Source organism: Equus caballus, chromosome 18 (assembly GCF_041296265.1).
Source record: "Equus caballus isolate H_3958 breed thoroughbred chromosome 18, TB-T2T, whole genome shotgun sequence".
In the NCBI taxonomy this organism is placed as follows: domain Eukaryota; kingdom Metazoa; phylum Chordata; class Mammalia; order Perissodactyla; family Equidae; genus Equus; species Equus caballus.
Genome location: NC_091701.1, coordinates 49588901 through 49614092, shown reverse-complemented (window position 1 = coordinate 49614092; position 25192 = coordinate 49588901). Strand labels below are relative to the sequence as shown.

Below are 25192 nucleotides of genomic sequence, written 5' to 3'. Positions count from 1 at the left end.
TATTTAGACAAACACTGAAGTATAATTCAAGGAGGAAAGATATTTTGGACAAAGCTTAATTTAAAGACTGATGAAAATCAGATAACTGTTATGATAAACAAAGAAATGATTAAAATTGTTCTTATAGAGATTTTTGTTTGTTTTTGCCATTACTATAGTTTGGAATTACATCTTCATTCTATTACCAAAAGTATTACATCAAATATTTAGGAGACTCTTTAATTGTGTTTTCTCCCAAAATCATTGACATTTTTGCATTTTCGTCTTGGACAGCATCCGAAAGTCTGCTGTTACTTGTGGCAAGTCGGAACCAAATTGTTGCTGACAATATCACCTCCCAGGTCCACAATATCTATTCACTTATCCAGGATGGTTCTCATATTGTAGCTATTGATTTTGATTCTGTCAGTGGTCGTGTCTTCTGGTCAGATGGAACTCAGGGTAAAATCTGGAGTGCATTTCAAAATGGAACAGACAAAAAAGTAGTAAGTACATTTCTCCTGACCTTTGGCTTGACTTGTTCCCCTGTCTTGGGCCTATTTGCTATTCCTCACCAGTGAGAGAAGGCCCTGTCCTCAGTGGTTTCATATTCCCCTCTTGGCCACGTCACACCGAAGAAGCCTGGATATTCATAACTCCTAATCTGAGTGTTTCAGATAAAAATGTGGCCTCTGAAGGCAGATCCATGATTCTGAATTCCTGGTCACATGATGCAGAGACTTCACAAAATCTCTGAGGTCCCTTTTTCATTTTTTTTTTCTAGTGGATGAGAGCAGGGAAAAGTGCAGGGGAGTTAAGGAGTTGCTTTTCTTAGCTTTAACTTAGTTATGTTTCTCAGTCTATCTCCCAGAGTCAGTTTCTTGACTCTCGATGGTTATGTTTCCTCTGCCCTTTAGAACTTTATTTTGTAATTGTTGCTGCTTGACCAATAAAGATAGTAATTTTGGCATGTGAACATTATAAATTTTCATAGGGTTGCCAGCTTAACAAATGGGTAAAGCTTTTGCTTAATTGCAAAACTTTGAAACCAAAATGAAACTACACACTAACCCAATTGTAGAGTTATCCTAGAGTATTCAATTATATAAAATCTTGCATATTTTTCCTGGAAAACGCTACTGTTGATTTGGTGGTTAGTCACATGGGAAGACAACATTTTCTAATCCTCACAAGCAATAATAGGACAAGTTAGATGCTTTATTCTAAATTTTCATATAATTTCCATGTTTGCCTTCATCTATTCCCTTTAGAATTCACTCCTTATTCACTTTTGTCCTTAGGTTCTTGACAGTGGTGTCACCATGACTGAAAGCATTGTGGTAGATTGGGTGGGTCGCCATCTTTACTGGACAAACTATGCTCTGGAAACAATTGAGGTCTGTAAACTGGATGGGAGCCACAGGACTGTGCTGATTAGTGAAAACGTAACCAATCCAAGGGGACTAGCATTAGATCCCAGAATTAGGTATGACCTTTTTTTTTTAATGTTGCCTTGACACGGTTATAATGAGGGAAAAATAACGGTAACATTATGTGGCTGATACACATGTGACAAAGTTTGAAATGATCTCTTGTTTAAACATCTCTCTAAAAGTGGTAAGAATCCAACCGGTTGTTGCTATCCTTCCTTTCTCTGAATAGTCTTCTTCATAAAGTACACAAAAGCAATTGATTTTTTACTTTATTTTAAGACCACATGGATTTATTAGCTTGGCAATACAATTATTGAAGTGATTGTTTTGGAATTATATAGTTAAGCTTCTAATGAATACATAGAGTAATATTCCATAGATGGGCTAGTTTGCTATAACTTTGAATACCTCATGGTTATACATCAAAAAAGCCAGATTTTCCTGCTTCATTTCGTGTTGTTTAGTAAAGCTCCCTTTTACGTCATGTGAGGAAGAAAACTTTTGCCTGCTGATCTTCAAAGGAAGAAAGAGAAATTCTCCTATGTGCTTAGAAAGCTTTGAGGGCTTCTTTCCTTGAATTTATTTAGATTCTCTAACAGATTCTTTCCTGCAGGATGGTGAGTTAGGGAAATTATGTTCAATGCAATGCAGACTTCCTAGACGTGGTAGGGTATTAAACATCAGAGAAATTTTTGATGAATCTCTGATGATGAATAAATTGACTCTCTTATCTTAAATATGATAGGGCAGACAAACAAGGGCAGATGGATTTTTTCTAGATCAGCTCTTGTGGATCATACAGAAATGTGAATTTGTGTTGAGACATTTCCATGTCATAATGTACTACATGTTTTATGCACATTATAAAAACACCCAGATGGCTTGTGTTTGCATTATGATTACAGTTTGATTTTGTGACACACAGAGGAACTAATCAGCTCTGTGTATATATTCTGAAATGGAGATGATTTACTTAAGCAGAGCATAAACATGATGTTCTATTACTTAAAATGACAGTTATTTTCCACATTGAAATATGTCCCCTCCAATTTCTAACTAGTTTCTTTTCACAGTGAACATCTGATGTTCTGGTCTGACTGGGGACATCACCCTCGCATTGAGCGAGCCAGCATGGATGGCAGTCTGCGCACTGTCATTGTCCAGGACAAGATTTTCTGGCCCAATGGCTTAACAATTGACTACCCCAACAGACTGCTCTACTTCATGGATGCCTATCTTGATTACATAGACTTTTGTGATTATGATGGACAGCATCGGAGGCAGGTGATCGCCAGTGATTTGGTAAGTTGGTAGTGAGGAAAACTAAACTAAAAGCACGATAGTAGTTAGTAGAAAGCAGATAGAGTAACAAGAAAACTAAGAAATTAATTTTTGTGTGATAGACATTATAAGGCCAATCCAGGAAATATTAACAGGAGTGAGGGCCAATCCATCTTTTATTACTAAGAGAATATAAATATTTTTATTCTAGTTTGTGGTCAGATTGTGCCACATCCAGGAAGGATTAATAGCTTGTATGATTTAGTTGATCTGTATGTGCTAATCTCTTGCTTCTCTACCTTTAAAAAGTAGGTTAAGCAAAAATTGAAAATTTAGTTACATTTACGTTTCTCAATTAAATCATAGCCTGTTATATATTTTGTATTTTTATGCAGGAAATTCTGGTGAGTTTATTTTCACAAGTGAAATGGGAAAATATAGAAAATATGTATTTTTACCAAAGAGCTGTTACTGTTGTGTAAGGTTGTGTGGCTTGAAGAGACTCTGGGAGGCCCTGCCTACCTTCAGGAAATAGACATCTAAGCTGTATTGATTTATGTGGATCAGTGAGTGGCAGAATAAGATGGCGGAAATAGCACTGGATAAGGAGTGGTGATAATGGGCTGAGGGCTAGGGTTTGGGAGTAGGGGATGAGGAACCTGTAACTAGATAGGTGATCCAGATAAGTCACCTTACTTTCTGTGCTTCAGTTTTCCCTTCATTTGTAAAATGGATGCTCAGTGTAATTTTCCAGAGGAAAAATGAAGACTAAATGATTCATGTATGTGAAAGTATTCTGAGTGGTAGAGTGGGGTACAGGTCAAGTAGTATATTTTCTGTATGCCTCTTGAACAATGACTTCCCTAAGTCTTTATTAGATAATTAGATGCTAAAGGAAACCATGTCCTTGGGCAGATATCCTTTTCTACTTTGGTCACCTTGGCTTTTATTTCTGGGCGAGGTCTCATTGTTCTCTCCTGCTTCACAGATTCTGCGGCACCCCTATGCCCTGACTGTCTTTGAAGATTCTGTGTACTGGACTGACCGCGCTACTCATCAGGTTATTCAAGCCAACAAGTGGCATGGATGGAACCAGTCAGTCATAATGTACAATGTTTACCAGCCCCTTGGGATTGTTGCTGTTCATCCAGTGAAACAACCACATAGTAAGTGACACAGAGAGTCATCCTACCTGGGAATAGCTTCGAAAACACTTATTCTGGGAATGCTAAATGTACACTGTTGTGGACCAGTTTGTTTGGGCAATAAATGTTCCTTACCTCTTTACTAACCATTCCCAGTCTTAACATTTCCATTTCTTTTATTTACCATGGAAAACTCAAACCTCGTATGTAACAACAGCAGACCTAAAGTGTGTCATTTTATTCCGCAATTGGCTACTGCCTCTGTGACTTTTCTCTGAGTCTCAGTTTCCTCAGCTGACAAATATAGCATAGACCGGGTAGTCCCTTAGATCCTTTTACCACTACCACTCTGAGGTTTAAAGCAGCTTATTTTTAGGACTCATTTATTACAGCACCATTGCCCTATAGGTGCTCTGCTGTGGCCACTCCAAGTCATCTTGGAATATATGGTGTGGGTGGCTAGATGGTTTAAAAATTTGGCCTTGGTAGTGTTCTTTCTGGTGGGAGGGGGAAATAAGTCACTTAATCTTCTCTTCTCAGAACCCTGCAATGGTTTCTCATCACACCTCAGAATCTGCCCCTGCTATCTCCCTGGTCTGTTCTCCCACTTACTCTTTCCACATTGGCCTTCATTATGGTCCAGAAGCACACCTGGCTATGTCTCACCTCTGAGCTTTTGCACTAGCTCTTCCCTCTGCCTGGAACATCCTTCCTCCAGACGTCTGCATGAGTTGCTCCTTTATGTCATTTTGAATTCTGCTCAAATGCTTCTGGGTGGCCCTTGACTACTCCATTTAAAATAGCTTCCCCCCTCATAATTCTTTTGCTTTTTACCATCACATTGTGAAATCACACAATTTATGAGTTTAGTTTTGTCTCCTTTTGTTAGAATATCTGCCTCGTGTATACAGTATTCCAAGTGCTTAGAATGATATTTGGTATATTGTGAAGGCTTAATATTTTTTGAGTGAATGAGAGGATTAATGAATCGAGCAAGGTATATGTAATAAGCACGTATCAGATCCGTAGAACGTCCTGTGAGCTTGGTATACACACAGGATCCCTTTTTTCAAGGAGCAGAGACACACAAAGGTGTCATTAACAGCAAAATGAAAGATTATCATCTATCCAAAACTTGGACACCAGTGGGTAAATGTCAAGGTCACATAGGGGACACACACCTTGGTTTCATTTAATGTAAAAAGATCTCTTTTAGGTCAGGCAAGGAGACACATCTTATTTAGCATCGTATTTCCATTACTAAGCTCTAGATTACTCAGTGACTGTTTGTTCATAATCCGGTTATAGACTGGATTAATCTGTGACCTTGGGCAAGTCACTCCTCCCCCTTATGCCTCTTATGAATTTTATGTTGAAAGCATGATGCTAGAGAAGGGTAAAGGAGTTTAGGGAAAACCCCAAACCAACAGAGGTAACTTTACGTACTGTCTTTCCAAATACCAGGGGCCTCTGGGAGGACAATAACAGCATGACTACACATCTAAAAATTTATTTATTTATTTAAATTGAGATGTAATTGACATATAACATTGTATTAGTTTTAGATGTACAACATAATGATTTGATATATGTATATATTGTGAAATGGTTACCACAATAAGTTTAGTGAACATCCAATTACCACAGACAGTTACAAATTTCTTTTCGTTTTTTTGTGTTGAGAAATTTTAAGATCTATTCTCTTAGCAACTTTCGGATATATAATACAGTTGCTGTTAACTAATGTCACTATGCTGTACATTACATCCCCACAAATTACGTTTCTTGTAATTGGAAGTACAAGCCTTTTGACCACTTTTATCCATTTCGCCTAACCCCCAGCCTCCACCTCTGGCAGCCAGCAATCTGTTCTCTCTATGACTTCATTTTTTAAAAAATTCCACCCATAAGTGAGATCATATTGTGTTTGTCATTCTCTGTCTGACTTATTTCACTTAGCATAATGCCCTCAAGGTCCACCCATGTTGCAAATGGCAAGAATTCCTTCTTTGTTATGGCTGAATAATATTCCACATTTTCCTTATACTTTCCTCCTGTGCAGTTTCATGTGGGAGGTTGTCCATTCACAAATGTTTTCTTCTCTTTCTATTACAGGTGAAAATTCATGTACCTTTGCCCCCTGCAGCCATCTATGTCTGCTTTCCTCAGAGGGGCCGCACTTCTACTCCTGTGTTTGTCCTTCAGGATGGAGTCTCTCTCAGGATTCTGCGACATGCGTGAGAGGTACAGTGTGCCCCTTAAGTGTGCCCTATGGAGCTTGCCATAGTTTGTGAGAAGCAATGTAAGCTCTAAAGCACTTGCTGACTGTGTGCTGTGTTCTTTCTGATTCAGCAGGTGTCTGTGGAGTGCATGCTCTATGGGCTGATTTAATTGAGCACTTCAGTTACATATTTTCTGTATATGGAGTTAACATTATGTATGCATGTGATTCAATAATCTTTAACCTCACATTTTCTCTTACCTCGTTATAGTTAGACAAGCTATGATAATAGGATGTTCCAAATTTTGCACATAAGGAGTAAAAATTCTTGACCTTAGTATATGGCTTCATTTAACAGGTTCCTTATCTAAGTTTTATTCTCATAACCAATAGTCCATGAGTGTTCTAGCTTAGGTCTTCTGACTCCAATTTCAGTACCTTTAGTGTTCTGATACTTTCAAAATGAAAGTTTTCTCTGTGTGAAATATTATAAGTGATAATTTGAGCAATTTAATCTTCATCTCATCCTAGATATTTTACTGGGTTGATTGAAGAGTATATGGAGGGTTACACTAAGTACATTAGGGAGTAAGAAAGGGAGGAAAAGATGTAGTCAGTCCAAAAAGAGATTTCTTCTGGAGTATGTACTTGGTGTATAATAAACCCAAAAAATCACTCGCCTGTGCTTAAAAATCTAATGAATTATTCTAAACTCCCAAGTTTCTTTCATTTCTCAGTGGAGTAAATGTATTCTGATACTGATAAAAATTGCTGTAGACAAGTTAAAATTAAATGTTTAATGATAAAATAATTCCTAAAGTAAGAGAAAGTAGAGTCTTGATTTAGAAGGAAATTTAGTTTTCAAATGGAAAATATATGCTCAATCCAGGAAATTTACGGTGTTTACAGATTATGTAGATAAAGGTTTACTGAAAATTGAATTCCTTCAGCATGTAATATTTTGCAATGATACTTTCATGATGAAAGATTTTAATTATTTGGTAATGTTTACAAAAGGATTGGCATTTACCATTTTTCTTCAGAGACTTATTACGGACCTAATCCTTGTTGACATTGTTTAATTTAGTGTGTCCTCAGAGTCTTTCAGCAGAAGATTAAACTGGGCTATAGACATTTTGGATACAAAGCATTCTTTCACCACACAAAGACTGTTGGACTGTGCATTGGGGATTGGTGTAATCAATATTACTATCTGGTGGTGATTGATAAGAGTTAATTCTAAATAGTGCCTTTTGATGTGTCACAAATAATTCCAATAGTGATTTTTCCATGGGCTGACTTTCCTGAGGTGGTACTTTTACAGTATTTCCCAACTGGTTTCTGAGCATCAGTTGAGTAACTGAGTGCCAATATATATGAACTAAAAAATAGTTGCACATTTTTTTTCAACAAGAAGCTTAGAAGACTTGTGAACATTTATAGATGAAAACTTTTTACTTGATTTACATGTTCAGTAGCCTTTAAAATAGTGTTTACTAAGTGTCTGGAATAACTTTGGAAGCATGTATGTGACAAGGTTAAGTGAAAAAGCTGATACAGTCTAATATCAGCCATGTAAAACCATGCATTAAAAAATTCTGGAAGATAACACACACGAGTGCCAAGAGTGGTTACAGCTGAGTAGGGGAATTATGGGATATTTCTATTTTTCCTAATTTTATATTATAAAATTTTAAAGTGGGAGCTTTCTCTGTATGAAGTAGGATTTTTTTTCCTTTAGAAAATATGTTCCCAACCATGCCAAAAACAAATAGATAAACAAACTAAACTCAAACCAAACCATCTTCCCAGCACCCCCTAAAATAAGAAACCTCAAATCCAAAATAGGTTTTGGACTCAGTCTGAGGGACACAAGGCAATTGCTTCAGTGGTTATCTGCAAAATAAGAAGAAAACAGGCCCCAGCCCGGTGGCACAGAGGTTAAGTGTGCACGTTCTGCCTCCGCGGCCTGGGGTTCACTGGTTCGGATCCCGGATGTGGACATGGCACTGCTTGGCAAGCCATGCTGTGGTAGGCATCCCACATATAAAGTAGAGGAAGATGGGCACAGATGTTAGCTCAGTGCCAGTCTTCCTCAGCAAAAAGAGGAGGATTGGCAGCAGTTAGCTCAGTGCTAATCTTCCTCAAAAACAAAAATATAAGAAGAAAACACTCGTTGCCCATACTCTCAGCAAGTTTGCAGTGATGATCAGTTTGTTCAAGTTCTAACTTAAGGAGGACCTAGGTTTGGGAGTCATAAATGTCGCCCTTGAATTATGATGTGTTTCCAATTTCTGACTGTCATCTCTTCCCTGCTCTGCTCAGCTAACACTAATCTTAATGGGATCATGACATGAAAAATAAAAATGAAGTAATGATCTTTCATTTCAAAAGACTGAGACATACTGACTTAGGACAGCTTAATTACCACCTCCTCCTGCACTCCTTTCCATCCAACCCCAGGTGCTTCTGTGCCTACTCCTTTACGGCTGTTATCATCGGGAATCCTAAGGGCCCAGATATTTTGTCTTGCCCTCTAGACTCTAAGTTCCACTGGATAAAGGCTCCACTGGCTTCACTGATGTATGCTTATTACCTGTGGCACATAGTGGCACTCAGTAAATGCTGAGTGAATGACAAGCCCTCCCATATCCTTTTTTGCTCCTCTAGGCCTGTGTTTTTCACTCATTTGCTCATTTATAGGTCTATAGTGTCATAAAATCACTTTTCTTCTTTTGTTTCTCACAGAGAACTTTTCATGCACCCTCCTATTAGTGCTTTCTAGTGCTTTTCTCGCATCATCCTTCACCTCGGCTCTCTCATTTTTCTGCCAGTGCAGCATTAAATGATGCCCCACCCTCTGGTCCATTGCCCGCGAATATTCGTTGGTGGTCAGCCCTCTCAGATATGCCGGTGGTGATCAGATAAAGGGTCTGTGACACAACTCCAGGAAGGAGTAATGGCTGGAGAAGGAGTAGAGCTGAGTAGTGCTTAGGAGAAGAGCTCCTTGGAGGAATCAGCTCATGTTGTTTTTAAGATTTTATTTTTCCTTTTTCTCCCCAAAGCCCCCTGGTACATAGTTGTGTATTTTTAGTTGTGGGTCCTTCTAGTTATGGCATGTGGGCTGCCGCCTCAGCATGGCCTGATGAGCGTTGCCACGTCCACGCCCAGGATCGGAACCGGCAAAACCCTGGGCCACTGAAGCGGAGTGCGCAAACTTAACCACTCGGCCACGGGGCCGGCCCCAAGGCTCTTGTTTGATAGATGAGAAATGCAGAGATTTTTAGGCCCTGAACAGTTCTTTGATTGAGAATTCCTCCAATTAAGCAAAAGGAAAATTACCTATTAAAATGAGCAGTATCAGGTTTTGAGTAAGTAAAATTTAAAATTTCCCTTGTGAAACTAGGAAATATTTCTTGTTTTTATGGAACCAATGAGCATTTATAACATATAATCAATAAATAATTAAATATCAATATAATTTCAAGGTACATCTGAAACTCGTAATATAGTTTTCAGTTTTTATTAGTGCAGTTAAAGCAAATGAATTGGGTGGTAGGTTGATATTCAGTCAGTAGTACCCAGCCTACACTTGTTGCAGAGTAGTGATTAAGAATATAGGTTTTGCGGGGCTGGCCCCGTGGCCGAGTGGTTAAGTTCTCGCACTGCGCTGCAGGCGGCCCAGTGTTTCGTTGGTTCGAATCCTGGGCGCGGACATGGCACTGCTCATCAGACCACGCTGAGGCAGCGTCCCACATACCACAACTAGAAGAACCCACAACTAAGAATATACAACTATGTACCGGGGGCTTTGGGGAGAAAAAGGAAAAAATAAAATCTTAAAAAACAACAACAACAACAACAACAACAACAAAACTTTATAAAAAAAAGAAAAAAAAAAAAAGAATATAGGTTTTGGTGTCCAAGAGGCCTGGCTGTGTGATCTTGGTCAAATTGCTTAATTTTTTCTTTCCTCATTTGAAAGTTGGTGGGGCGGGGAGGGGGGATAAGTATCTAACAAACTGGGTTATGAGACTTCAAGGAGATAAATGAGGTGAAGTGATATTTGCCTGGTGCATCCTGTGTGGCACATAAGTCACGGAATCCCTGCAAATCTCGTTGGCCTCAGTTGAAAGTAATTTTGCAGGCTTGTTGTGAAAGACTAAATTCTATATATTGTAGAATTTTGTAAAATATAAACCATTAATTGTTGCAAAATTTACTTCAAATTTGTACTAGGTAAATAAATGCTGAGTTATTTCTCAGTAATAGAAATGTCAGGTATAAAGAAAAGCTAATGAGATGTGAAAATAAGTAAAGAAAAATGTGTCAAAATAATCCTGCTGGTGATGGAAAGCTCGTGAAAATTATGCAATGATTTATCGTTTTATATTCTGTCTTAAGATGTTACATATGTGTGTCTTAATAACAGAAAACTCACATTCGGAAGTTTTCCTTTTCTCAGAGAGGAATTATAAAATAAATCCCCACTTTTGAATTTCATTATTTTAGATTTTTTTGTTAAGGGGACAAAAGCTAGCGTAAAGATTATCTTTGAAAAAGGACCTCTTATTAAATGAACTAATAGTTTGAACAAGATATTATGAGGATGTTTAAGTCACATTGTACAGATACCTTTGTGAGATTTAGAAGACACTATTTACATATTTCCATTTGTTTATTCGTTTATGTGGTCATTCATTTAGTTAGCAAATATTTATTAGGCAACTATTATATGCCAGACTCCAGGGACATAATAGTAAATCAGACACAATCGTTGTCTTCTGGGAATTGGAATCTTGTATGGAAGACAGACGTTAGTCAAAAAACAATTGGTGGGATTATAAATTGGATTTATTTAGATATTATAGTCTCTAATAAACACTAGGCAATACCTTGAAATGCTGTTTTATTTTCTTAACATACTTAAAACTGCCATTCACCAAGAATAATCTATAATTTTTCTTTCATATCTTTTGCAAAATCCAACTTTCCTCCCCGTGAGTTATTCAGTGTTAGTGAGGTTTGTCTGCATGTAGAAATGGAAGAACTTCTTGACTGTGACTCTTAGCACATGGATGGTTTATCGGTGTAAGTAAGGAATTAAGGAAGAGTAAGGTAAATACTAATCTGCCCTAGGAAAGCCCAGAATCATTGTGTGTGGAGTTGGAGGTCTGATGACCCAGCAACTCCTTGAAACCCCATAGAAGGCCCTGGATTGTTTGAAATATTGTTGCTGCAATGCTGCAGTGGCATTTTATCCCATAAGATGGTAATAATCCACTGCCTTCCATTACTTTCCATGTCTGGGAATAGTGGGATATGATTTTGACTGATATTCTGCTATTTTCACAGATGATGAACCTTTCTTAATAGTTGTAAGACACAGTATAATTTTTGGAATCTCCCTTAATCCTGAGGTGAAGAGCAATGATGCTATGATTCCCATAGCAGGGATAATGAATGGTTATGATGTTGAATTTGATGACTCAGAGCAATTCATCTATTGGGTCGAGAATCCAGTAAGTTTTTTGAATAACATTGAAAGTATATGACTTGTTCTCCAAGAGCCTATCTATGCTGCTGTCTTTTTATAGGTAAACTTTTGCTGGGTGGATAAAAGAGAAATCGTCCAGAAATTAATTTACCATCACGTTTTTTGATTCAGTGGGGGATATAAATGGGAGGTTGGCCTGGAACAAAGATCAGAAAACTCTTAAGCTTTAGAATAATAAGCACATTTAAGCTATTGGGTATTCATTCAGCAAGTATTTATTAAGTGCTTGCTGTTTGCCCTACACTGAACTAGCTACTTTCAACTGCAGAATATACGCCATGAAGAAACAATAACAAGGCTTGATCTTAAGGAGTTTTAAACTAGTAGAAGATATTAGACTAACATAAAAATGATCATAACTCAAGACAAAAATCAGTAGTTCCCTAAGGAATTTTTAGGAAAGCATTTGATGTGGCTACTGGGGCCTTCATTCAGAATCTTTGCCTCCAGAATAAAAAGAACACTCCACCAACTGCCTTCGCATTGGGCCCCTTTCTTCACCCTTTAGGGAAGAAACCTGTGAGGATGGGGAAGGGGCAAAGAGAATGCAAATGAGGAAGAGAGGAGAGGTCTGTGTGTTTACTGCTTGCCACGTCTATGTAAAATATACTCCTGGCCTCTTGATTCACACCTGTGACTTAGGTTATTTTATGACTCTTTGCCCTGTGGTAGTTAAGAAAGAAATCTCTGTAGCCAATATCAGAGGTAACCTGAATGGAAATCCTTGTGTCCTCCTGTGACACACTTATCAGTGTTTTCAAAGTGCTGCTGGCATTACCATTATACGCAATGAGCCCACCCAATGGCGCCAAACCTTTGCCTTTTCTCCAAAGGTGAAGAGTGTTAAAGAAACACAGCAACTGGCAGTAGCTGCAGTGAAGAAAGTGTTTTCACACAGAAGCCTTGAAACAGCTCACCTGTCCTTGTGTTTCTTTCCAGGGTGAAATTCACAGAGTGAAAACAGATGGTACCAACAGGACAATCTTCGTTCCTCTATCCAGGCTGGGGTCTTCTATGAGCCTGGCTTTAGACTGGATATCAAGAAACTTATATTATACCAATCCTGGAACTCAATCAATTGAGGTAATGATTCTATAATACTATTTACACAAGCACTGGTTTCTGATTCATGCGAAATCTATTCTCAGGAAATGCTCTCATGGATTTTGAAATTATTTTTAAGCAGGAAGCCAAAAGGAAGACTTATTAGAAGTATCAAAATCTCTAAAGCTAAGGAAGAAAACCAACTTATAAACTATTGGAACTTTCTATTGCCCTATTTTGTTTCCTTCTAACTATCAATACTAACATATGCATATAAAATAATTATAGGTAATTTATAAAAAGATATAAAAACACAAATAAAAAATTATGTAAGAAATTCAGCTTAAAGGGAAGATTATAGTGGGAATTTTCACTATCTTTCCTCATCAAATCTTCAATGCTATTTCAGTTCTAAACCTAATTTATAGGTTACGTCTGTTCTAAGATGGAAATATTTCTATGGCTCCAATGCAGTTTTTCTTTTCCTTTTTTTATTTCTGTTTGTCCCCCCAGTACGTAGTTGTATATTTCAGTTATGGGTCCCTCTAGCTGTGGCATGTGGGACGCCGCCTCCGCATGGCCTGATGAGCAGTGCCATGTCCACGCCAGGATCTGAACCAGCGAAACCCTGGGCCGCCAAAGCGGAGTGCGCGAATTTAACCACTCGGCCACGGGGCTGACCCCTCCAATGTAGTTTTTCTAACAGTGAAATAGAAAGTACAAACTTGCGTCTAATTCCTTTGATAATCTCCTCTTTGTGATAAGTGTTCTTTTGACTCTAATTCCCGGAAGAAATTTGAGATGGGGTGCAGGTATGAAATCACATGAAGTAAATCAGAAGTAACTTGACTGGTATTGGTTTGCTCCACTCTGCAACAAGGTTGAAACATGTAAGGGGTTATTAATTGATAATAATTTGGAAAGTGAAAATTCCTAAAGCAAAAGGAGGGTCTTGTGAGAGGGATTGTAGAGTGACAATCCACTGCTCAGGGTGAGGCATGCAGCTAGTAAGTTGGTTCTCTTTGGGGCATTCAGAAAGATAGATGCTGAAGATGAGAAAGGCACACAGCAGTCACGTGGCAAATTTAGAGCAGATTCGACAGGAGGGGTGCTTATTCCAACATCAGAACGGTGCTTTACAGTTTACAAAGGTCTTCCACAAACATCATCTCCTTCAGTCCTCACAACATCCCCAAGGGCAGGCAGGAGTGGTAACATTCATGAGAGGCATGTTGCCAGTATGCACACCCGCTAACTGAGCTGTCCTAATTCCACATGACCGTTAGATGCTCCTGCTCCGTCTCTTGGTCTCTCGCTTTGTAGATGGGGGTCTTCCCTTTAGACCGATAGTTTTCCAAAAGCAGAAAACATGCTCCTCCATCAGTGTCAAGTACAATGGAAAGACTTCACTTGAAGAGTAACTGAGTGTGTGCGTGTGCATATGTGTGTGTTGGTCAGGCCACTTTAATCACATAAACCTAACGTTTGTCATTGCGCCCCAATGTAGTGAGGTACAAAGGAAAGATAATTTGCTTTGGAGTCCAAAGACCTGGCTTTGAGTCTGGCTTGTTTGCTCATTTATTCATTCATTCAACAAACGCTAGTAAATGCTTTCTATGAATCAGTCTCACGGTTACTCCTGGATATTTAAAGAAGAATATTATTCATAAAAATATCCATTTTTTATGCTTTTAAGAAGCTCACACATCTGAGAGCTAGAAACATAAATATCTTTGCTCCAGTATAATAAGTGTGACACAAGCAGTGACTATAAAGTGCCTTGGGATTGGGGGCAGAGGTAAAATGGCGGGAGGGAGAATGGCTGGCTTCTTATATGCAGGGATTTGTGAGCTGCGTCTTGAGGGATGACCAATATTTATTTCTGCCAAATGAAGAAATAGGGAAAAGGCATCTCAGACAGAGAAAAACGCTTGAATAAAGACCCTAAGATCTGAAAATGTATTTTGCGACTGGGGACAGCACTGTATTTCCTCTACTCCAGGGTGTTTGAACTTGGACAAATTATTTGACTTCTCTGAGCCTCTGCTCCCATATCTGTAAAATGGGGTTAATAGCTCAGTAAGTGAAAGCGCTTCTTGACACTGAGGTATCCTGTTAATACAGAGTCCTGTTTCCCTCAAATCATCAATATAGTTAGAATATCCATAAAGGACCTGTGAGAATAATCATCCAAAGATAAAATGCCCTTTTAGTGTTTTTTATTGGTTTTCTCCTTTGGTGACACCAATTGTGACCCTTCCCGGTGAATGTTAGATTGCTTAAGAACACAGGAATAGTGTTCACTTACTGTTTACCTGTGCAATCTCCCTTCCAGCATAAGAGTAACTCACATTTAATTCCAACTTGAAAATAAAAGAGGATCATTGAAGAAATGGTTTTCCACTAGGGGTAGCTGTGTGCCCATTCACTGAAAGCAACTTTATAACTGAAAAGTGAAGCCCACAGAATGGCTATGTGAGAGAGAATCTGATATATTCTAAAAAACAAGAAAAGGAACTTTCCTTTGAACCAAAGAGTTCCTTAGGCCTAGGAAAAGGGGAGAAATTGCAGCAGAAAGAGGCAAATTGAAAAGAGAAAAATTATCCCAGTCTGAGTAGGAGAGAAAGATATCAGATAGGAGAGAGAAAAGTTTAGAGAGGAGAGTAAGGGAGAAAAGAAGGGTGTGGGGTATGTGTGTGTGTATTGTGTATGTCTATCTGTGTAAGTGAGAGAGAGAGAGAGAAAACACATATAGAGACAGAGAGAGGGGCAGAGTTGGAAACATAAACACAGATACACAATAATCTATTTGTTTTGAAAAGCAACTTTATAGAAAAACCTTTGTTCAAACCAACAGGCATTTTCTAATTCTTTACTAGTTTCTCCTCTGATTGTCTCAAGGTCATGTTAAAATAGCTTTGTTCCTATGAGAAACTGCTTCTAGTCCAATATTCCATATTTCTCTTTGATGTTTCAGGGTTTCTGTTAACATTGTGGTTATAACAATTATGGCAATAATAATTAAAAATGGATAACATTGGGAAAGCCACTAAACCTCTCTAGACCTCTTTTTCATTATCTGTAATATGGGCATAATAATGGTATCTATTTCACAGAATTATTGTGAGGATTAAATCCAATAAAGCTTAGTATAATGCCTGCTACATACTAAGTGCCCAATAAATGGATCAATAAGAAAAAGGAAACATCTATTGAACACAATTGTGCAGAAGGCTTTACATGTATTATCTCACAGTCCCGTGAGCTCTGTGCAGATGGTGCCATTATCATCCACATTTTACTGAGAAAGAAACTAAGTTCAGAGAGGTTAATTTACTTGCCTCAGGTCACACAGTCAGACCTGGCAAGGCAGGGACTTGAACTCACGTGTTTTAATTCAGGCTGTTAACTTGGCACAGAACTCACTGTAACTCTTGAGTAAATTTGGACCATTTGATCCACTGGGTTTTCACTGATGGGCCACTGGGTGCTATGGTCCAGTCACTGGAGTGCAGGAAAGCTGTGGGGCTCCCATTTGTCTTCTGAAGTTTTCTTTTATCTTTTTCTGAAGACATTTTTGTGATTTCTCTCAGGCAATGGTTCTCTATGTTCACTCATTTGAATCTTTCTTTTATTCATATAAATTTCCTCTCTTGCAACTTAGGTGAATTGAAAATAGGAATTTGAGAGATGATTTTGCTTTTCTTATTCTCCTTTTCTCTTGAGCTGATTGCCTCATAGCCTTGAGGTGCAATTAGGGATTATCTGAATTTCACGCAAACCTTCCAGTTCATCCCTGATTTGTTGTGTATTTAAGTTCTTTTTCATCTCAGCTTTCTTCGTTTTCCCCTTATAAAACTCAGTTCTAATAAGTGATTTTATGCTATAGGTTTTGACACTCCGAGGAAATGTCAGATACAGAAAAACACTGATTACCAATGATGGGACAGCTTTTGGAGTTGGGTTTCCAATTGGCATAACTGTTGATCCTGCTAATGGGTGAGTGTTCATACGTGGCAGACATCTTCTATCCAGCACCATTCTTGTCAATGTTATGGTCTGATAAAATGGAAGATTTCAAACTTGGGACCTTTTCTGATTTCATATGCCAACACTTGAAAAATATAGATCTCAGTGAGAAAGAGAAATAACTCTGAGTTATATTTAATGTGAAGGATATAATTTGTGTTTTGTTCTATGTTCTTCAAATTAATAACACTGCACTTAAAATGAATTACAAACAAGAATCTCAGGCATTTTAAAACAGCATTATAAGAATGAACAATACATTCTGACTTTGAGTGAATGTGGGAAGCTTTAAGGGGGTAGATAACATTTGAGATGGACCTTGAGGGTATGAGAAGACTTCCAGTAGGTGCAGAATGGGTCACAACTGGGAGTGGCACTTGGGGTCAAGTGAGCAGTGAATGTGCAGAATCATGGCAGTGTTTAGCATGATTGTGTAGACGGCTAGAACCAGAGGCTTAGAGGAGGGGACAGATGACCACGTGGGAGACACGACAGCTAAAGTCATTTGTTGTCAAATCATGGAGGGACTTCAATGTCATGCTAAGGAATTGTACTTTATTCTTTTGAGAAATAAAGAGCCAATAGGGAATTTGGAGGGAGAGAGTGATAGAACCGAATCCGTGTTTCGGAAAGATTGGCCAGGATTGGAGGGGAAGAGGCCAGGGGCAGGGAGGCTGGTTAGGAGAACAGGTTCAGCTAGGGATGAGACTTCCCAGCTAAGGTTAGGTAGCATGAATTTTTAGTGAACTTAGAGTTCACAAGAGTTTTGTGACTTTGTCCAGAAACTTTTCGTAGCCTGGAATGGAAGTGGAGAAAGAAAATAACGGCAGGAACTTAGCGTTAGCAATTAGCAAGGTAGGTGCAATGGGAGGTCAAGAGAATAAACAATATTGTCAAAATGGCTAGGTATGAGGTCCAGGCTTAGAGAGACTGGAGGTTTGGGAGCTCAGGCAAGTTTTGAGGGCAAAGAACAGGGTCAATAGGAGAAATAAAATAGGAGCAGGGAAGAGATGGGAGAGTTCGGTTGAAGCAGAGAATTTCTGAGTTTGAGAACTTAGAGGTAGAGAAGTTTAGAGTTGGAGGTGAGGTTCATGGGGTGGGTATATTGGATTGGTGGGGGAGAGGTGTGCAAAAAAAAGATGTTTGGAATTAAGGCGTTTGAAGACTTGGGGGAAAAGAGTTTAAGAGGATTGTCTATTGAGGCTGTAGCAGGAGGTGAGATAGCTAAAGGAGCACCCACCTATGGAAGATGCTAGCCTCGTGTTTTAGATACTATTTTAAGTGGCCTCTACCCCAATAATAACTAGGAAATATACAGACATTGATAGATCACTGGTTAAGTACTCCTCCACATTGTATGTAGAAAGATATTGATATGTCAGACTTCCTCCATTGAATTGTGCACATCTGAAGGACAAGAAATACACATTTTTCTTTTAAATATTGAATGAAATCTTCTGTTTCATTAAATACTCGTGTTTTTCATGGTTGTAGGAAACTGTACTGGTCAGACCAAGGAACTGACAGTGGTGTTCCTGCCAAGATTGCAAGTGCGAACATGGATGGCACATCTTCAAAAACTCTCTTCACTGGGAACCTTGAACATGTGGAGTTTATCACCCTTGACCTCCAGGAACAGAAAATCTACTGGGCGGTTACCAGCAGGGGAGTGGTATGGAGCACTCTTTTTTTTGTTGTGTTTTTATTTTTTTTGTGGAAGATTGGCCCTGAGCTAACATTTGTTGCCAATCTTCCTCTTTTTGCTTGAGGAAGATTGTCACTAAGCTAACATCTGTGCCAGTCTTCCTCTATTTTATGTGAGATGCCACCACAGTGTGGCTTGACGAGTGGTGTTAGGTCTGCACCTGGGATCTGAACCTGGGAACCCCAGGCTGCCGAAGCAGAGCACACGAACTTAACTACTACACCACTGGGCTGGCTCCTGTGAGCATTCTTTTAGTGTATTGGTCTTCACTGCTGGGCTTGTGTAGCTGATGCTGATCGTTTTGAGTTATCTGGCATTGGTTCTTGAACAATCTTACTTGGCAATTTGTCTCAGTGTTTTATTGCCCTTTCTCCCAATAACTTCTTTCCCTTGAGCAAATCTTGCCCGAGTGGAAGTCAAGTTCTTTATAGTACATGTATACTTCCTAATAGAATACTGTTTATTACTTTTTTTATCTTTTGTTTTTCTTTAAGATAAAATAATTCCTTTCCTCATTTCTTATTTGTCCTTTAAGAGCCATTTCTTTCATGTTTTAATGATTTCAATGCTTTTCTTTAAAAGGTCATTAGGTTCCTCAATTGTAGAGATTAAAAAAACCTCTATATAGCAAGCTTCTGAGCTCAGCATCCCTTCGTAGCTACATATTACTCTCTAATGTCCTAACATGGTAGATGCGTACGTGAAAACTACCTTTCCTGGTGATTTTAAACTCCAAGGTTGAGTTCACCATATTCTGCAATAAGAAGCAGAAACTATATAATTTCATTCATTTGCAGAAATATTTATCTTCACCGCTGTGCTTATGCAGCTAAGCTGGAACTAGGCACAAAGAAGGTGCTCAATAATAATTATTCATCAATTAAAATATTGCTTTGGATGTTGCATTGAATGTGTGCTAGTCTCTTCCTTGATTTTTAAACAGTAGTGATTTCAGATCTGTCTTTGATATTGATGCTCTCTGTAATATTGTGCAGTAGGTTTGGTTTTCAGTTCATTATCAGCTCGACAAGTTCTGATTTCGCTCCTAATATGTACTTATAGTGGTGATAAACTTTGAAGTGGTGACATGTGTGAAAGCACTTTGCAGACTTTGATGCATGTGTGCAATGATGGGGAAGCTCTTGCCACACGGTATCATTTCTCCATACACTTTAGCATGTCCCAGACAGTACTCTCCATCTCCCTCCCTTCTTATTTATACATCTACTCTGCCTTCCTGAATCTGTGAGCTTGTTAGCCGAGTGACCCTCTATGAGTTCTCCTAGGCTAGAACTCTCATATTTCTGCTTCGCTCTGGTAACTATGTCCTTCTTTAATTATCACAAAATCCTGGCCTTTCATCCTCTACCTCTTTTCTCAGGCCCAGCCTTTTTCTGCTGCCTCTACTGTTCTGAGCCACTTCTCTCTAGCCTTGACTAGACCATGGCCCTCGATACTGAACCCTGCTTTCATGAGAGAGACATGTTGTCTTCATAAAACTATAACGAATAGGTCTGATCACTGCTCACCCCAGAACCCTAGCCTAGAGGAGTAGCTCCAAACACTTCAGCTGAGCCTGGTCAGCTAATCTGATCCTGTTTACTCCCTCAGCAGCTCCCCTCAAGCTTATCTTCCCTATGCTCTAGCCTTCTGGGACTTCTGTCAGTTTCTAGGGCATAACCTGCTGTTATACCTGCTGGGATCTCTTGTCCAGTGAGGCAGAGAGTCAGACCTCTTCTGTATTCAGCTCAGATCCTGGCACAGAGGAGGCACTTGGGACAAGTTCTTGAAATGAAATCAAACCAGCTGTGTCTACATTTTGTTTTTCTTCCAGAAGTAGACTTGTCATTTTTCATTAGGACCTTCATTCTTGTGAGTTCTTTTCCAGTTTATCAGTCATTTTGAGTAAGGCTTACTACCTGTTCTGATAGAGCAGAACTACCTTCTGCCCCGTCCAGTCTTCCTGTCTTCTGTGCTTGTATGGAGCACATTTCCAACCCCATTGCAGAAATTGTTGGGGATGATATTACAGGCATGGTCAGTCAATTCCTGTGTAATGGCCCACAGTTAGGCATTAAATGTGTACCTTGGACCAGAATATCGCATGCAGGAACTAAAGAGGTTTAGTCCCTTTTTCTTCACCATGCTACCTGAGGAAGTTAACTGACTTATTTGAGCTCCAGCTTCATTATCAGTGAACATTGCCTGACCTACAGCTCCATGTAGTTGTGACTGTCAAATCAGAAAATAGCTATAAAAAAATCTCTGTAAATGATAGAATGCTATATAAATGTGAAATAGTATTATTGAGAGAATATTAGTTTTAAATGTTTCTCTTATTTTACCATGAATCAGTCAATAACGAACATTCTGATCTTTTAGATTGAAAGAGGAAATGTGGATGGTACAGATCGAACAATCCTGGTTAACTATCTTTCCCACCCCTGGGGAATTGCTGTCCATGGTTCCTTTCTTTATTATACTGATGAACACTACGAGGTCATTGAAAGAGTTGACAAGAACACTGGGGCCAACAAAGTAGTCTTGAGAGATAATATTCCACATCTGAGGGGACTTCGAGTTTATTACAAACGTGGTAAGTGTTTACGACTGAAACATACACATTCATGGCTGTTACAATGTATATTCTCAGGTCTATACACTTACGTGTATAAACACATGCCCACACACAAACCCATGTACATATACTGCATGCAAATTGAAATTATCCAAAATATGTTTAAAATAATAACCATGTCTGAAGCATGGCTGAGTGTCAAAGACTAACCTGGCATCTGAAAAGCCAGATTGACTTCACTGTGAGTTTATTCCCATTTTTTCCTCATCACTTTAAACTCTTTCCTTTGCTTTTGCTTCCCAGTACTTCCTGACATATCTAGCTGTTTATTGTCTGTATTGCTTATTAGAATGTAATCTCCATAAGGACAGGCATTTTGCCAGATAGAATTTTTAATCTTAAAAGGAATATTTTTAGGTGTTGCCTTTTTCCACATGTTTTTTCAGAGATAATCTAATTTTTGGTTTGCCCCTTTAAGTTAGCATTATGATTTAGAGTTTATTTTTTATAGTTTTGACATATTTTATAGCTTTTAATTTCTAAACAAAGATTATCAAGAATATTGTTTGCTGTCCTATAACCTAGGTTTGTCATTTGGTATTTATTTTTATTGCTTGTGAAAAAAACTTTTACATATTCTTATTTAACATACCTTAAATCAAATGTCCATCATGTTGTTGATCATGTGTTTAAACTGATATAATTTTAAATGCCAGAACTTAGGTCAAGAGGGCAAAAAAATATATTAGTGTTTGTATACTGACCTCCCTCATTCTTCTAATTCTTGCATGATTTATGGAATAAAAGCAAGTGATGCTCCATTCTCTAATTGCTATATGATAGTTGTGGTCCTATTTTAATACCTTTATGGTGTTAACAGTATAAGCTCTAGTTGCTTCAATATTGTTTTTTGGTTATTAACTCACATACCATATTTTATGATTAATTTTTACAATGAATTGTTTGGTGACCCAATTTTAAAACTTTGAGACTGAGTGGCAAGTAGGTGGAGTGAAAAAATTGCAAACTAATTTTGATTTCATTTAGATGCTGCCGAATCCTCAAATGGCTGTAGCAACAACGTAAATGCCTGTCAGCAGATTTGCCTGCCTGTACCAGGAGGACTGTTCTCATGCGCCTGTGCCACTGGATTTAAACTCAATCCTGATCAGCAGACCTGCTCTCCATATGAGTCTTTCATTGTTGTTTCGATGCTGTCTGCAATCAGAGGCTTTAACTTGGATTTGTCAGATCATTCAGAAGCCATGGTGCCAGTGGCAGGCCAAGGTACGTCAACTCCAATATAAGTAAGATTCGACTCCACCTGGTGCCATGTTGAAATCCTTGGTGCTGTAAAGCATTTCTCTATGTTTGGATTCAGCACATAATGAAGCTTGTCTTTCCCTTTAAATAATGTGTCTCAGCCTTGTGTGGTTGTCAAACTTTGGTGTGTATCAGAATTGGAGGGCTTGTTAACACACAGATCTGGACCCTGTCCTCACATTTTCTGATGTAGTAGTCTGGAGTAGGTCTTGAAAATCTGCGTTCCTAACAAGTTCCCAGGTCATGCTGCTGTTGCTGGTGCATGGACCACATTGAGAATGAGAGGCCTAGAGCAACATAGAGTGTAGCATGAGATTGCACTAAGTGTTACAGAGTTGGTGTTCAAAAGAGTAGTTAATGGAGATGTAGGGTAGAGGGTATACTATTTAGAATAATAATGAAATAGTCCACAGTCTGATTTTTTCACAGATATTTGATGAGTTAAAATAAATAAGTTGACGGTATTAGTCTCTCCTTAATAACTACATTTTTACAGCACTTTATGCTTGCCTACTGTGAACATATAAAATGATCACTTGCTTTCTGGATGAACCAAGGGGTTTCTAGGTGTGTGTAACCATGGGAGGAACTAAGCATTTACTAGCATCACAAGGAGTGTATCATAGGTTGATGACAGAAATAAAAGGGAGAAAAAAGGATGAAGGGAATGAAGGAGTGGGAGAGATGGTTGGAAGAGACAGGGCTGCATATGGTGAAAGGAGCGTGCTTCTGGCACCGCACACCCTCCTCCTTGATGACCATATTCACATGTACTCATGAATTGTCTTTGTCTTCTCTGATCTTAAAAAGTGAAAGATCTAAGCTACCATCTTGTAAAGATATTATAAAGTCAATAATTTTTTTCTCCCACCCTTTCATTTGGAAAATTTCGAATGCAGAAAAGGTCAAAGAAAGGTACAGGGAACATCCTTACACCTTTCACCTAGATTCAACAATTGTTAACATTTTGCTACATCTGAGCTCTCAATCTCTCGGAGTGTATTTGTGTGTATATACATACATTTTTAATGAACTTTTTGAAAATATATTGCAGATATCATGACACTTCACCCCTATATACTTTAGCATGCAGCTCCTAAGGGTATTATCATCTAATACATATATTCATATTTCTCCACTTGGCCTCAGGATATTTTTTATAGCTATTGTTTTGTTCTGTCCAAGATGTAATCAAGATTCATGCATTGTATTTGGAATGTCTCTTTAGTTTCTTTTAATCTGTAGTAGTTGCCCCAGTTTTTTGTTATGATATTGATTTTTGAAGAGACACAACTGTGGTCTTTCAGAATCTCACATTGAGGATTTTGTCTGATTATTTCCTTATGGTGTCATTTAACCTGTCATTCCGTTTATACCCTGAATTTCCCATAAAATGAAAGTTAGGTCTAACTGCTTGATTGGATTGGGGTTGAACATACTTGGCAAGAATACTTCATGGATGAAGCTGTGTCCTTGATGCAGAATCTCATTAGGAAGGACATAATGTCAGCTTGTCCCTGTCTTAGTGATGTTTAAGTTTGATCACTTGGTTAAGGTGGTCACCGTGAAATCTCTGCTTTTTAACAGTATATTTTTCTTTTTGTAATTTGTATGAAATCTTTGGGGTCACACTTTGGCCCCCTGTGAATATCTTGTTCCCCAAATACCTTTTACCCATTGGTTTGAGCAGCCAGTGATGATCCTTGTCTAAAATGATTATTTAATCGGGGATTGCAATATGGTGATTTTCTTCTATCATTCCTTCTACATTTATTGATAATATTCTTCTATAAAGGAGAGCTGTCTTTCTTTCCAAGTTTATCTTTAAAAATAATTTATTATCACATGAACTCAAGTTTTTATTTTTTAATTCAATGTGTTGTAACCATTTACCATAATTACTCTTTTGGTAATCTGGTTGACCCATTTTGGCCAGAAAGAACTTTTTGAAATGGCTGCCTTTATTCTTTTGACACGATCCTGTTAGTGTTTGAATGCTTTCTTGCTTTTTGGTATAATAAAATGTTCCAGGCTCACCTCGTATCTTCCCTCCCCAAACCTATAATCAACCATTTCTCCTGGGCAGGTGTTTTCGTTTCAACTGGGAAACAAATATTTTTATTTTGTAGTGAAGTCATGGTCAGAGCAGGGGGTTGAGAATGAAGGTTTGAGAGGAAGGGCAGACATTTAAAAGTTCTAGTTCCATCTAGAGCATTGTTTAATGATTTTTTCTTAAATGTTTCAGGACGAAATGCACTGCATGTGGATGTTGATGTATCTTCTGGTTTTATTTATTGGTGTGATTTTAGCAGCTCTGTGGCAGATTATAATGCCATCCGTAGAATCAAACCAGATGGGTCTGCTTTTATGAACATCGTTACACATGGGATAGGAGAAAATGGAGTGCGGGGTATTGCCCTGGACTGGGTGGCAGGTAGGTGAGCTGTAGAGTGATTTTACTGAAAAGCTTTTTCTTGTTTGCATCTCTATCATCTTATTTTTATGCCAGAAAGTTTAGCATAACATTATATATGCTACAGATCTGTTTTTCTAGACAGATATTGAGATTTAAGATAAATTGAATTGTGCTTTTAGACTAAGCTATATGTCTATTAAGTTAATGATAAAATTTTCAGTTGACAGATTTATAATAGATTATCTTATTTTCTTCCATTATTAACATAGAACTGTAGGCAAAATGACTAGAAACATTAAATTATATGGAGTTGTTCTTTTTCACACTTAGATTAGCACCTAATTTCTAAATTGGAAATGTCTAAATTTTCAAAGAGAAAGAGATATTAAAGTATAACGTAAACCATGAAGCGATAATCATTTATTTTCAAGCTCAGCAATTTTAGTTGCTAAATTCTTAATTGCTTCCTCTTGTTAATGTC

General features: G+C 38.2%; 1 protein-coding gene across 1 annotated transcript in view; it reads left to right on the top strand.

The window, feature by feature from the left end:
* LRP2 (LDL receptor related protein 2) overlaps positions 1 to 25192 on the top strand; it is a 197623-nt gene that overhangs the window by 98066 nt on the left and 74365 nt on the right. Inside the window, exons 27-38 of the mRNA XM_005601570.4 lie at positions 274 to 485; positions 1281 to 1465; positions 2486 to 2714; positions 3682 to 3859; positions 5954 to 6082; positions 11415 to 11581; positions 12556 to 12699; positions 16550 to 16659; positions 18184 to 18361; positions 20777 to 20990; positions 22020 to 22259; positions 24541 to 24729. Of these exons, the coding sequence (XP_005601627.2) occupies positions 274 to 485; positions 1281 to 1465; positions 2486 to 2714; positions 3682 to 3859; positions 5954 to 6082; positions 11415 to 11581; positions 12556 to 12699; positions 16550 to 16659; positions 18184 to 18361; positions 20777 to 20990; positions 22020 to 22259; positions 24541 to 24729 (2175 nt within the window). The remainder of the gene's footprint in view (positions 1 to 273; positions 486 to 1280; positions 1466 to 2485; positions 2715 to 3681; positions 3860 to 5953; positions 6083 to 11414; positions 11582 to 12555; positions 12700 to 16549; positions 16660 to 18183; positions 18362 to 20776; positions 20991 to 22019; positions 22260 to 24540; positions 24730 to 25192) is intronic.